Genomic DNA, 14,834 nt, shown 5'->3' with positions numbered 1-14,834 from the left:
ACACAACAAAAATAAGCAAGTATAATCATAATACAGATACTAAATACTGTACAACAATTGTACAAGTACTGTACAATTTCCCATTCAAATAATTTAAAAACTTACATTACAAATAAAAGGTCTAATTATAAATCATTCTACTATTTTTCTGGCGTATCTATAGGATCTGAAATACAATTATTTATTTCTTCATTGTTTATTACAAGCGCTGGCACTGGCACATCAGTATTTGATATTCCATCTTTTGTTGTGTATCCATTTGTTTCATTGTTGAAAGGTTTGTCATCAACCTAAAAAGTAAAATAATAAATAATATTCAGTCATTTAGATATTTTATGTGTGTAAGTCACAGTGCTATTATAACCAAGATTTTGTACAGTTTTTAGAAGTAACTGATTGCATATGAGTTATGTTTAACTCTAATGTAAGGATAAACACAAGAAAAGTAATCTCTATATTTAATCCTTTGCAATATTTTGCAAGAACTGTACTACTGTGTGTTATGATGGTAAACTGTATATTATTTTTTGTATGAAAGATGAATAAAACAAGGTTTAAAAAACAAATGGCTTGTGAAATCAATTTATTTGTGTAAAAGTTCAAAATGGCTCTTTGTAATAAATATTTGCTCAGTTTTTTACTCTAACCTAGAATATATACTGTATTAGTTTGCCATTTTACTACTTACAGCTCTGTCTACACTATCAAATCATGTGACCAAAAAAAATGTGATGTGCCCAAATATGGACATGTCATATCACTACCATATTTAGGCATATCACTACCATATTTGGGCACATCACACCTTTTTTGTCAAACTAGTTTGATAGTGTAGACAGGGCTTTAATAATAAAGATTTCTAGAGTGCACTTCGCCACCAAAGGTGCTCAAGGCGCAATACTTTATGCAGTATTTATATTATTAAATAATGTTTAAAAGAATATATCAATTGAAAGGAATTTGTTTATAATATAAATGCAATAAACAGGTTATTCCATGACTCTAAAGTACTTAATTCCTTTTTCAAAGAAAACTACAATATACTTTTGTTAGCATGTCCTTTTTCTTGCTTTATGATTTAAGAATAAATAAACAGAAGATTATGACTAGTATATAGTATAACACAAAAGAAATATAACAAAAAGCCTATATAGGAGAAAGTAAAGATTGTTGATATCCATCACCATCACACACTATAATGATCATGCATGACAATGGACCGTTAATAACATTAAACTCTGTCTACACTATCAAACTTTATGTGACGAAAAAATGCCCATACTATATATGGACATGATGATGTCATATATGGGGCCTTTTTATCAGAGATTTGTGTTGTTTTTGTGTTTTTGTAGCTCTTACCTGTGTTGGTGCAATTTTTCTGTGTATTTTTACTGTTTTATTTATATTCATGATATGCGCCAGTTTTCAAAACAAATTTCTGTTAATTTATTTTTAATGGACAATAAAGATACTATGACAATACAATACTACCATATTTGGGCACATCACACAATTTTGTCAAATTATTTTTATGTAGACAGAGCTTTAGATGGGTCAGGTTTGTGGAGTTATACCACAGAGTGAGACTAAATCTAACTGAATCAGTAGGCTAATAAAATGTGTTAATAAAACATCCTTTTGTTTTAGCATAAACCATTAATAATATTGCAACCGATAGATAGGATAGCAGTTCTGTTTTTTTTCTGTCAGCTTTTGCTAATTTAGCTTTTTTGCAGAAATCAAACAACCATACTGTACCTGTCTTATCATCATTCTACCAGTTACCACTAAGTACCTTTTGTTTGATGTATAACTGTTCCATTGCGTCAAGATATTTAGGAGTGAACACGCCCTCTCCTCTGTGACACGTTAATGGCCTTGCCCTGGGTTGGATAGGCCTAGCCAGGCCGATTGGTCTGTTTAGTTCTTCTCGTTTTCGTCGCTTCTCTTCAGAATTTTTTTCTGCTGCTGATAGTTTGACCATTGCCTCCTATATCATATTGTTTAATACAATTAAAATCTCTTCAACCATATTTTGAATGTTAAAAGGCTGGTTTTTGGTCATTAAAAACATGCTAGTTATATAGGCATATTCATAGCAGTTTGTAGATCAGCATTTTAATGAATGTCAAATAACACAATTACTGTTATCAGGGAGATGTCTCCCTGCCGTTATGTAGGCCCAATTTGTGTTATGAATCGGAGTTCCATGCTTGCTGAAGTTTGGTTCCCACTAGGACATAACACAGAGACAATGTTGCTTAAGATTGTTCAAACTCCTTGCTTTGCATGCTAGTGGGAACCAAGCTTATGAGATTTGTTAAGCAGCCTGAGCAGCAGCAACCCAATTTTGATTGCAATACCTTTAAGCTCTGTCTACACTATCAAACCTTACATGACACCACCATATTTGAGCATATAACTACCACATTCTTTTGTCAAACTAGTTTGATAGTGTAGATAGAGCTTTATAGCACCTTACCTTTAGTTTGTTATCTGCATCAATTCTCTTTTGTTCAAGATCTTCCAACTTCATCCTCTCTTCTTCCAGAACTCTAGCTTGCTCTAACCTCTGTATTTCCAGCTCTTCACTTCGTTGTTCCAAATTCTCCCTTTTCTCCCTCTCCTTTTGTAACATTCTCTCTTGTTCTTCTTTTAATCTCTCAAGTTCTTCTCTCTTTTCAGATTCCTCATCAAGTAATCTTTCAACAAAGAACAATTATTTAACTGTAAAACAATCTCAACATTTCAATTCTGTTCTAAATTTAAGTAAATGCCAATTTATCATTCTGGTTGTTACAGAAAAATATCTGAAAGCATGCTATAATGTTAGTTGCTAAAAATAAATTTGCATAGCTCACCTGGCCTGGACAGCTCTTACTATTTCTTCATCTCTTTTTGCTTGCTTTTCACTTTGTAGTAAATCTTCTAAGTCTTTATTTAACAACTCCAGTTCTTCTCTTCGTCGTTGCTCAGCAAGTTTCTGTTCTTCTTCCATCTGTGCTCTTTTCTCTGCATCCTCCATTCCCTAAAAACACAGATAAATATATAAATAATTGCACTGTCAAATTCTATATAACTAACACAAAGTTGCTTTTAAATGTTCATTTTTTTTTTTCAAACATTACCTGAAATAATTAAGTAGTAACTTACTAAGCGAACTTCATTGAGCTGTTCTTCCTTTCTTTTTAATTCCTCTAGATATTCATTCATTTTTCTCATTTCTTCTTCTTCTTTTTGTTTTCTTAATTCTTGTTCCTGTTCAAGTTTCTCTTCAGCTTCTGCTCTTTCCTGTGAAACATTTGAATTTGAAATAATTTAAATCAACGCATAGTTGACTATTTAATAAAAACCCTAAAGAGTGCTTCAGTAAAGGACTACCACTTAAAAATAACAACTTACTATTTGAATTCTAGCCAACTCCTGCGCTTGTCTTTCCTTTTCTTCTTTCAGAATACTTTGTTTTTCCTCTTCTTCTAATTCTTTTAAATGCCTCTTTTCAGCTTCTTCCTTTGCCCTTCGTTCTGCTTCTTCAACAGCCTTAAATGGAAAATGGATGTTAATTCTGTGAGATGTAACTATAAACATCTAATTGTAGTACCAACAATTGTCACATTTATCTAGTTACATCATCTTCAGCAGCGTATAGATCATCAAAGACATACCCAGCAATACCAATACACAGTATGCATCATCATCATCATATTTAGTTTTTCTTACCCCTTTCATATCATTAAGTTCTTCTTCTCTCTTTTTCAATTCTTCCAAATCATCTTGTCTTCTCTTTTCTTCTTCCAACTCTCGTTTTCTTCTCATTTCTGCTGCTGCTTCAGCTTGGTTCATTGTTTTCTCATGTTCCTGAGAAAAGTAGAAAATACAAAAAATGAAATTCTCCAATAAAATATCAAATGTGGAAAGGGAAAAAGAAATAAACAGTTGATATGCCAGCAATATTATTTAGTTTCAACAGTCTTCCTTACTAGTAGTAATGCAGCCATTTGTTCTTCTAACAGCTCTTTATCTTTTGCCATCTTCTCTCTTCTTGCTGTTTCTTCTTCGTCCATCTTCTTTCTCTTCTCGGCTTCCTCTTCCGCCTCTCTTTCTTTCTCTTCTAAGCGCTAAATATGGAATGACAATAAATTAGGTATAAGCTGTAGGCCATTTTTCTGACTTTGATCAAAACAATTGTTTATTTAGGTGGGTTTATGAATGAGGACCAACATTTAGATTTTTTTGCATAAAAATAACAGTTTGGAGGTGGGCTTGACATAGTATAGAGTTGAAATATATAGTATTTCTAAACGATTTATTAAAACAAATCCATTTATGACTGCAATAAAACATCGATCGTTTGTAAATATAAACAAAACCTTGTAATGGAGTACTTTATATTTAAAATAGATTATCACAAAACACAGACACTTTCAGTATCAGTCTCTATGTATATATATGTATATATATATAAATCCAAAGGCAAATTACTGAAAAATGACAATGCTGTGGGTATCAGTGGCTGGATCTCAATGGAGATACAAAATAAAAGATAAAAAGCTAAATCAAAACGAGAAGTAAAACAGCCAGAAAAGTTAGCAGAGCTTTCGGGCAACACTAGCCCTTCATCAGTATATATATATATATATATATTAAAAGCTGCAAAAAACATTACCTTTTTCATTAATTCTATTTCTTCATCTTTCTGTCGCTGCTTTTCTTCCACCTCTTTTTGTTGGTTTCTTATTTTTATCCTTTCTTGTTGTCGTTCTTGAGCACCTTGTAAAATCATTGAGCAGTCCTCGACTTGCAAGCGTTTCAAAACTAAATTAATAGCTGTAATGAAAACATCAATGTTATTCTTCATTATGTCATTTTTTATTTTTTATTCAACCTAATATTTAAAGAGGGTAACCCTAAACAGCATAAGCTGACAATGAAGGGGCCCTCATATAAACATAAAAAACATATATGAAAAAAATAGATTAACTATGTTAAAAAAATGTATACATACATAATACACATATATACTATACAACAATACAAAAATATAGCCTACAATACAAAATGTAGCAATTTTTCTTTTGGTGTCAAATATTTTGTTAGAGAAGACTTAAAATTTGTTATTGATACTGCATTTTTTAGTTTGGAGGATAGCATATTCAGGTAGGTTGGTGCTCTATGTTTTTAAAAGTTTCCGTTTTAAGGAAAGGGACGACAAATTTCCTCCGTCATCACTGTGGTATGACGATATTCACAGCCTTTAATATAAACATTTAAATATGTGTTATGATATAACTCAATTGGTTTCTAAAGGTAATTGACTTAATTTGACCTCGGAAGTAAATGTTGCAATGTATATTAATAGTAAGTGACACTGTCAATCCAGTAGGGGTCTGTAATGGAGTCACACCTATACAATAGTGACATGGACATATAAGGACCGAAACTCCAAAATAAACAAAACTAAATCCAAGGCTTAAGAGAATACCACAGACAGCTTGTATAATATAATAATTTAATTCACATGCTTTGAAGGAAAATTAATCATCAAAACAATATCATAAATTCTAATTTATTAAATTCAATGATATAAGTATCAATAATCATTTACTTTTTATGACATTTTCTTCAAATTTTAAGTTTATTGTTCCAAACTATTACATAATGAGTATTTTATTAAAAATGTCCATACCTGACACCCATTCTTGTCTTTCTCGCCGATCGCTTGCACTAAACTCATAACTAGTTTTCTCATTTGATGACTTTTCATCTTTGTAAAGACGGAACATGTTCTTGTATTTTCCATCATCTATCAACTGAAATAAAGACCACAACCATGGACTATTACTCAATGCCATTAAAGATCTATTGTCCCCCAAAAACATGAAAAATAAAGATTAATAAAATCAGACTTTGAAAAGATTATTTTGTAGCTTAAATAAAGTTAATCATTTCTGTAGAAAAAAAATGGAAAAAATTAATGTTTTCACTTATAAAATTACAAAATAAATGGTTAAATTCAATGTCTGTGAAGTTGGTTACTAGTTCCTAGTTCCTAGTTCCTTATTCAAATTCAATTAAAGGGACAGTCACAAATATATAGAAAAACAGGTTTTAATACGTAATAACTGTCTAATTGAGTTGTTATTGCATCAACTTGACCTCCTCTACTTCTTCAGGTCAAAGTTCAATAACATTGTATGCATTTACGCCCTCTACAGCGAATAAGTAACTAGCTTTTACAAACGTTATAACACTTGACCTACTTAATATTTTGAAAATATTTTGGTATAGATCGATGACCCTTGACCTACTCTACCATTTTCCACCCTAGTTCCGCGAACTTTTTGGCATCTACGCCCTCTACGGCGAATTAGTAACTGGCTTTACGAATGTTATAACACTTGACCTACTTAATTTTTTCAAAATGTTTTGGTATGGATCGATCACCCTTGACCTACTTTACCATTTGCCACCCCAGTTCCACGAACTTTTTAGCATCTACGCCCTCTACGGCGAATAAGTAACTGGCTTTACGAACGTTATAACACTTGATCTACTTATTTTTTTCAAAATATTTTGGTATTGATCGATCACCCTTGACCTACTCTACCCTTTGCCACCCCAGTTCCGCGAACTTTTTTGCGTCTACGCCCTCTACGGCGAATAAGTAACTGGCTTTACAAACGTTATAACATTTGACCTACCTAATTTTTTCAAAATATTTTGGTATGAATCGATCACCCTTAACCTACTCTACCATTTGCCACCCCAGTTCCGCGAACTTTTTTGCATCTACGCCCTCTACGGCGAATAAGTAACTGGCTTTACGAACGTTATAACACTTGACCTACTTAATTTTTTCAAAATGTTTTGGTATGGATCGAGCACCCTTGACCTACTTTACCATTTGCCACCCCAGTTCCGCGAACTTTTATGCATCTACGTCCTCTACGGCGAATAAGTAACTGGCTTTACGAACGTTATAACACTTGACCTACTTAATTTTTTCAAAATATTTTGGTATAGATCGATCACCCTTGACCTACTCTACCATTTGCCATCCCAGTTCCGCGAAATTTTTTGCGTCTACGCCCTCAACGGCGAATAAGTAACTGGCTTTTACGAACGTTATAACACTTGACCTACTTATTTTTTTCAAAATATTTTGGTATGAATCGATCACCCTTGACCTATCGTAACTATTATCACTCAATGAATAGTATGCGCTTTTTAATTGTTAATATTAACGGTAACAGTATTAATGAATATGTTAATTTTGCTGTTATAAGATAGTGTAAACTGTTTTTAAGTAACAGTTGCTGTAATAACATTTGAAAAAAAAACATTAGTTCAGCTTTGTTTTTTTTTGTGCGCTTATAGATGGGTACTGTAAGATGATGTTATTTTGTATGTGGGTGATTTTTAATTCAGAGATTTGTTCAAACATTCTAGGTCTACAGTGGTGAAATATTTAGTAATTTATAGATTTTATAATGAAAGACATTTATGCCGTAAACCATATGCGTAAGAACACCATTTAAACAACTTAATGTGATGCAACATTTAAATACAATTATCTTCCTACATCATAACATGAGAAACAAAATGCAATGGAAAAAAAAATTGCTTTTGACAGTTTTGAAAGAAATTATTGTATAATGTTATATAAGTTATGAAAGAGTAGTAATAGGCATATTTAAATTTTTAAATAACAAATTATTTCAGCTACTTACAGTTCAACATTACATTCGTTACATTACAATTATTGTATTGTTTTTAAAACCTTTTATCACCCAGGGAAGAATGTGCGCTTTTTACTTGTTAATTAATAAAGGATTAATTAGATGTTTTACCCTACTCTGACGTAATTTGTACTTTATACTAAGTACATTTGAGAATACTTGCGAAAAAATTCGCAAGTAGTTCTCGGGTGGGACTCGAACCCACGACCTCCAGATCACTAGCCTGGCGTTAATACCTCTAGACCACCGAGCTTGGTGGTAAGCTGTTTTTGAGTAACAGTTGCTGTAATGACATTTAAAAAAAACGTCAGTTCAGATTTGGTTTGTGTGCTTTTATAGAATGGGTACTGTAAGCACGTTTAAAAAGATATTACATTTGATCGATTGCAACTGTTGTAATTAACGGAAAAAAATAGCCCGGCATAACATTTAATGAAGTGGGCAGTATTGAATAACTATGCAATGTGTCGTCACATGTTGACGTAAGAAGTTATTTATTAGTTCTAGTTTATATACACTACGATAGAGCCTACTTTAAATGCTGTTTTAATTTCAGGTAGTCGTGTTGTACTTGTGTTGAAAAGTTGTAATGAATAAAACGGAATAATAACTTGTGGTTACCGCTTATAACCAAACTGTATTTGTGTTTGCTTCAGAAATTATCTTTTAAAATTGCATGTTGTAACAAGTCAAAACAAAACTAAAATGAATTCGCCATAAAAGGACATGTACAAGTTCGCGGAACTAGTTTGGCAAATGGTAAAGTAGTCAAGGGTCATCTACCCATAACGAATTACTTATTCGCCGTAGATGCAAAAACTATTTTGAAAAAATTAAGTTGGTAAAGTGTAAAACGTTCGTAAAAGCTAGTTACTTATTCGCCGTAGAGGGCGTAGATGCAAAAAAAGTTCGCGGAACTGGGGTGGCAAATTAAATTCATTAAATGTTATGCCGGGCTATTTTTTCTCGTTAATTACAACAGTTGCAGTCGATCAAGTAGGTCAAGGTGATCGATCCATACCAAAATATTTTGAAAAAATTAAGTAGGTCAAGTATTATAACGTTCGTAAAGCCAGTTACTTATTCGCCGTAGAGGGCGTAGACGCAAAAAAGTTCGCGGAACTGGGGTGGAAAATGGTAGAGTAGGTCAAGGGTGATCGATTCATACCAAAATATTTTGAAAAAATTAAGTAGGTCAAGTGTTATAACGTTTGTAAAATCCAGTTACTTATTCGCCGTAGAGGGCGTAGACGCAAAAAAGTTCGCGGAACTGGGGTGGCAAATGGTAGAGTAGGTCAAGGGTGATCGATACATACCAAAATATTTTGAAAAAATTAAGTAGGTCAAGTGTTATAATGTTCGAAAGCCAGTTACTTATTCGCCGTAGAGGGCGTAGATGCAAAAAAGTTCGCGGAACTGGGGTGGCAAATGGTATAGTAGGTCAAGGGTGATCGATTCATACCAAAATATTTTGAAAAAATTAAGTAGGTCAAGTGTTATAACGTTCGAAAAGCCAGTTACTTATTCGCCGTAGAGGGCGTAGATGCAAAAAAGTTCGCGGAACTGGGGTGGCAAATGTTAAAGTAGGTCAAGGGTGATCGATCCATACCAAAACATTTTGAAAAAATTAAGTAGGTCAAGTGTTATAACATTCGTAAAGCCAGTTACTTATTCGCCGTAGAGGGCGTAGATGCAAAAAAGTTCGCGGAACTGGGGTGGCAAATGGTAAAGTAGGTCAAGGGTGATCGATTCATACCAAAATATTTTGAAAAAAATAAGTAGGTCAAGTGTTATAACGTTTGTAAAAGCCAGTTACTTATTCGCTGTACAGGGTGAAGATGCAAAAAAGTTCGCGGAACTGGGGTGGCAAATGGTAAAGTAGGTCAAGGGTGATCGATCCATACCAAAACATTTTGAAAAAATTAAGTAGGTCAAGTGTTATAACGTTCGTAAAGCCAGTTACTTATTCGCCGTAGAGGGCGTAGACGCAAAAAAGTTCGCGGAACTGGAGTGGCAAATGGTAGAGTAGGTCAAGGGTGATCGATTCATACCAAAACATTTTGAAAAAATTAAGCAGGTCAAGTGTTATAACGTTCGTAAAAGCTAGTTACTTATTCGCCGTAGAGGGTGTAAATGAATAAAATGTTAATGAACTTTGACCGGAAGAAGTAGAGGAGGTCAAGGCTAACATGTTGATGCAATAACAACTCAATTAGACAGTTATTACGTATCAAAATCTGTTTTTAAAAATATTTGTGACTGTCCCTTTAATTGAATTTGAATAAGGAACTAGGAACTAGGAACTAGTAACCAACTTCACAGACATCGAACCAAAAACCCATTGGCTGGCAGCCGATTTGACTATTTTTTTGCTTTAAATTACATTTTTTTAGGTAAATACTTTTTTTTTCGATCCAATTTTTGTTCAAAGTGGATAACTATTTGGTGACATTAAAATGGCATATTCAACAGAAAATTTTTAAGAATTAATTTTTCAGGGATCTTTAAACAAAGAGGTTTTCTTACTTATTTTTCAATTTAAACTGGGTTTTTTCCTACTACTTATGACTTTAAATATATTATTAAAAATAAACAAGTTTAAAAAGGTTTTAGTGGCCAAAATCAATGTATCTTGTAAATACTTTATAAAAAATAAATGAGAAACACTAAAAATTCACTATGTATTTTTAGAGATTAAGAAAAACCCACAACTGCAGACATTGATACCCAATCATTTGTCAGCAATTTGCCTTTTAATTTACACACATGCAGTTTTAGAGTAGACAAAACAAATGTAGTACAGACAGTTACTGAGTGTCTGTGTTTTTAATTAATTACATACAACATTAATTGCTTAACATTAGTAATAATACGATAAAGCAAGACTGACATAATAATACTAGTACTACTTCCTCTTGGGTGTGGGAATATGGTTAGCACTGGCCTGGAACAATGACTACAATCTGAATGTACTTGTACTGTACAAATACACTTTACTTTGACATGGTAAATATACCATGAACTATGCTCTCTAAATACTGTTATTGTATATTAATAGTTTCACTTTTATCATTTTGAAAAATACATATTAATATAACCTGGTTAATAATGTACCCTTTTAACATTGCCTAGCTAAACTCCATCAACACAGAGGTATGAAGCATTTTATTTTATGAATCATATATTAAAACCTTGCCAAAGAAAGCTATTCTTTTCTCACTCCTGAGGATGATCAAAGCATATTGATGGAAACGTCAGAACTAAGATAATAATGTGGTGCAAACTTTATATCAATATTCTTTTCCTTTTGTTTAAAAGACAACTTTTCAACCAACCAACATCCTCTAAAGCTCTGTCTACATTATCAAACTTTATGTGACAAAAAAATGTGATGTACCCATATATGGACACAATGATGTCATATCACTATCATTAATCACTATCATATTTGGGCACATCACAGTTTTTTTCTCAAACTAATTTGATCGTGTAGACAGAGCTTAATATAGTATAGGCAGTAAGACTAATTCAATGGCAACATTAATGCTGTCAAAGGAGTTATTGGTAAAATCATAGCATTATGGAAAATATTGACAAAAACAGGAAATAATGTGCCCATGGCCAGGGTACAACAACACAATTCACATTCTTATCTCGACTTGAAAAATACATTGTACTTAAGTACAATCAACTTTCTTATTGTGTTGCAAACATTAGGCCTGCTTTGAAAAGTAGCTGGCTATGAAAAATACAATACAAGGTTACTACATGTGTTACTTAACACTTGAAAGCCCTTGGAAGTGGTTGATTAATCTTGATAAAATAAAACCCAAGGACATACTGCACTACACTCAAGATCAAGGTAAATCTTGGCCTGGTAAGAAATCAGAAAGAAAAGGCACAAAAAGAAAAGAAAGAAAATGCCCATACAGAGAAATAAGTATCTTTCCTCAGAGCAACACACATTGTAAAGTTCTGTCTACACTATCAATCTAGTTTGACAAAAAAGTGTGATATGCCCAAATATGGTAGTGCTATGACATCATCGTGTCCATCTCACATAAAGTTTAATAGACAGAGCTTTAGATTAGATACATTGTTAAAATCTCAAATTTAAGAACAACTTGTTATCAATAATAGCTTATGTTCAAAATCTGATCTGATTATACTAATTTTTTTAAAGGTATTCTGTTTACCAGGAACATAATAAAAATGAAATCAATTACAACTATCTTGTTTGTTTATGAATAGTACACAAAAGAAGTAACAATAAATAATAAGTACTAATAATGGACACACCTATAAAGTAAATGCAATTACTGGCAGGTAAATTCAAACAATCAGTGTTTATTAAACTACAATAGAGAATGAGTAATTAAATCGTTACATGTTTCATGTAAAAATCCATGTAAATGGTCATTATGTACACAAAATACTTCGGAAATGATAAATATTATTTAAATTAATGGTACCCTGCTACAAGTATATTTAATGTTTTATATGTTCACACATGTTACCATTGTGTTTCTCTACCAGACCATTGATAGAAGACTGATAGAAGACAAATAAAAGCCAAGGACAACAAATCATTTTACCTCCCACTAATTTCAACTCTTAAAGTTTGAAAGTTAATACTGAATGGAGACCTTCATTGGTTGTTAAACCCATCTAAGTTGCCATTTTCAAATTTTGCTACACACTGTATTATGGAATGAATTAGAAGACTTTAGGAGGTTTTCAAAGAATCAACATGCCAAAAAAAAGTACATTTACTCAGGATACCATACCAATGACCAACGAACTACTGTTTGTAGACAGTTAAAATAAACTGTTATTTAGACATACCTCAACTTTCCAAAGCGGTGTTAACACGATTTGACCTTTAGCCTCCTGTTCGCTTCGGTCAGTATAATATGTGATGGAGTCTTGCATTAAAACAAACCAACGCTCTTTCCATGACTTAATCATGTGGCCTTTCTTCTTTATCATTCCCTGTTGAAAAAAAGAAGCAAAGGTTGTCGAGTGTTGCAGTGTGATAATGATAAAAAAATTGATAAAGAAATAACTAATTATTTTGTTACTCTTCATCAATTGGTGTATTCGATCCGGTCAAGCTTTGTGCTCAACCGAAAAAATCTGTTACCAGTACAGTAAGTACTATTTTTTAAATGGTAAGTTGTAAACCGTTAATGCAAGTGTGTGTTCGTTGAGTACTAACTTAACTCTCAAATACTCAATGGACTTAACATTAAAGTCGCAATCGAATACTCAAAAGCTGTTTGTGAATTTTTAAAATTAAAGTTCTTTAAAAAAGAGTTTGAAATCAAAAATAAAGAAAACAAATAATAAAATTGACCTTTTTCTCGACCTCCCTAATGCACTCATCATGCACGTCCTTAACCGCCATTTGCAGAACCATTTTATCCATCAAACGACCATAGTCGCACTCCAGCGCACTCAAGAGTTCGGTAAATTTAAAAAATTGTTTATCTTTGTACAGCTCATCAAATTGTGCCTGTTTCCACTTCTTTCCCATCGCTGTGACCATTTTCTCAAGCAGGATCTCAAACTCTTCTCGATCAATACTTATAGGAAAAACATCTGGCTCGACTAATATATTGAAAATTTGCCATAATTTGTAAACGTCATTGAGATGGAAAGACTCCAATTCACGACCTTTGTATTTCTTAGAGCACAACATCCAGCTAACATCCTCAAACTTTTTCATGTCAATTAGGTCACCTTCTATAAATTTCTGACTGGAGATGAACTCGTAGTAATCCGTGAAATTGATAGAATCGGGTGAATCTTTAAAATATTCTGCCAACCTATTGGCAACTAAACTGCTGTTGTTAACGCCGAGTGAGTTGCCAATGTGAGCCGTGATAATCTGCGAAGAAATTTTATATTATTCATTTTTTTAGTGTTCCACATCAGGGAATGGAACCATAACTTTTTAAACTGTGGGGTTCTGTTCCAACTTTTAATATATTATTAAATATTATTTAAATTAAATGTATTTAGTGTAGCTTCATTTATTGTTCTATAATAATAGTTAGCTGTCTGTTCAAATCAAAATTAGAGAGTATAGGCCTAAATAGTATACCACTACCAATAGTGTTATGCAACAAGCACAACACAATACATGCACCCTGTATTTCACCGTGATCTGTTTACCTTCCAGGAGCCTTTGCTTAGTAAGTAACTTACCCGTAGCTGTTGCTTATCTACCAGTCCATTTTTGTTTTCGTCTAAGGCATCAAATACATGCCACAGCCAACAACAAACTTTCCGCTTTCTTTCTATTGTCTTCTCAGTCATATTCAGTCGTAATATTTTTCTTAACTTGGCAACAAGAAGTAACTCTACTCCAACCAAGGCAATCAAACAACAGTTACCAACGTCGACCTTTGATTTGTTCGCAGGTTAGCCGAGTTTTTTATTTCCTGGTGTTTTGATTATGTGATCTTTTGTGGTTATGCGGAAGTTTTAAAAACCGGATAGGGCCTTTATAATTACCATCTACGTCACAGAGTCCGGATCAGTCCATACTTTGTGGTTAATTATAATATAAATATACGGGCTAAGAAATGTTTGATATACGGATTACTGTTTATAATACAGTTTCTTAACCAATTAGGCCTACTGTAAATGGATCCAAAAGGGAGGGTGGGGTGTGTGTTATCGCGCACAATCCGCTACGCACGTGTGCCGCACCAGCGCCACTCTTAATCGGCATTTTCTTAAAGATATTATTGTCCCCCTGAAAAAAAAATGTTTTTGTTGAATATTCCATTTAAACTTTTAGGCCCATATTTGGGCATATTTGATATTAGTATTTTTATATACTTTTTTTAAACCACAAAACAGCCCTGCCCAGTCCATCCTTCCACCACCAACCACAACCCACACCTAGGCCTATATTATATTTAAATCTCCGCCTAAATGATATGAGTGTACAAATATATTATCGGAGAATGAGAAAATGTTTTGCAACTCATTTGTTTGTTTCGATAGGAAAGTTGTTACTGTGCCTATCATCGCTCCGGAAATCAATAGATTGACTACAATTATGTTCAATTTTCTTTTATA

General features: G+C 33.0%; 1 protein-coding gene across 3 annotated transcripts; it reads right to left on the bottom strand.

Annotated features, from left to right (window-relative positions):
• Positions 1-140: 140 nt before the first annotated feature.
• Positions 141-14,180, bottom strand: LOC144835289 (uncharacterized). Of its 3 annotated transcripts, none has more exons than XM_078690362.1 (13): positions 13,953-14,178; positions 13,099-13,632; positions 12,588-12,734; positions 5,690-5,813; positions 4,670-4,830; positions 3,984-4,121; positions 3,724-3,861; positions 3,406-3,543; positions 3,157-3,294; positions 2,865-3,031; positions 2,486-2,705; positions 1,799-1,993; positions 141-290 (listed from the first exon to the last, which is right to left on the bottom strand). In XM_078690362.1, exons 1-13 carry the CDS (start codon positions 14,061-14,063, stop codon positions 141-143), a joined length of 2,361 nt encoding a protein of 786 aa, XP_078546488.1. In that variant the 5' UTR covers positions 14,064-14,178. The 3 variants fall into 3 exon arrangements, with proteins under 3 accessions (XP_078546488.1, XP_078546490.1, XP_078546489.1); XM_078690363.1 differs by having other exon boundaries at positions 243-290; positions 1,762-1,993; XM_078690364.1 differs by lacking the exon at positions 1,799-1,993 and having other exon boundaries at positions 13,953-14,180.
• Positions 14,181-14,834: the final 654 nt, after the last annotated feature.

The sequence above is a fragment of the Antedon bifida genome, chromosome 2 (genome assembly GCF_963402885.1).
Source record: "Antedon bifida chromosome 2, ecAntBifi1.1, whole genome shotgun sequence".
Lineage (NCBI taxonomy): Eukaryota > Metazoa > Echinodermata > Crinoidea > Comatulida > Antedonidae > Antedon > Antedon bifida.
This window is presented reverse-complemented; position numbering and strand designations above follow the sequence as displayed.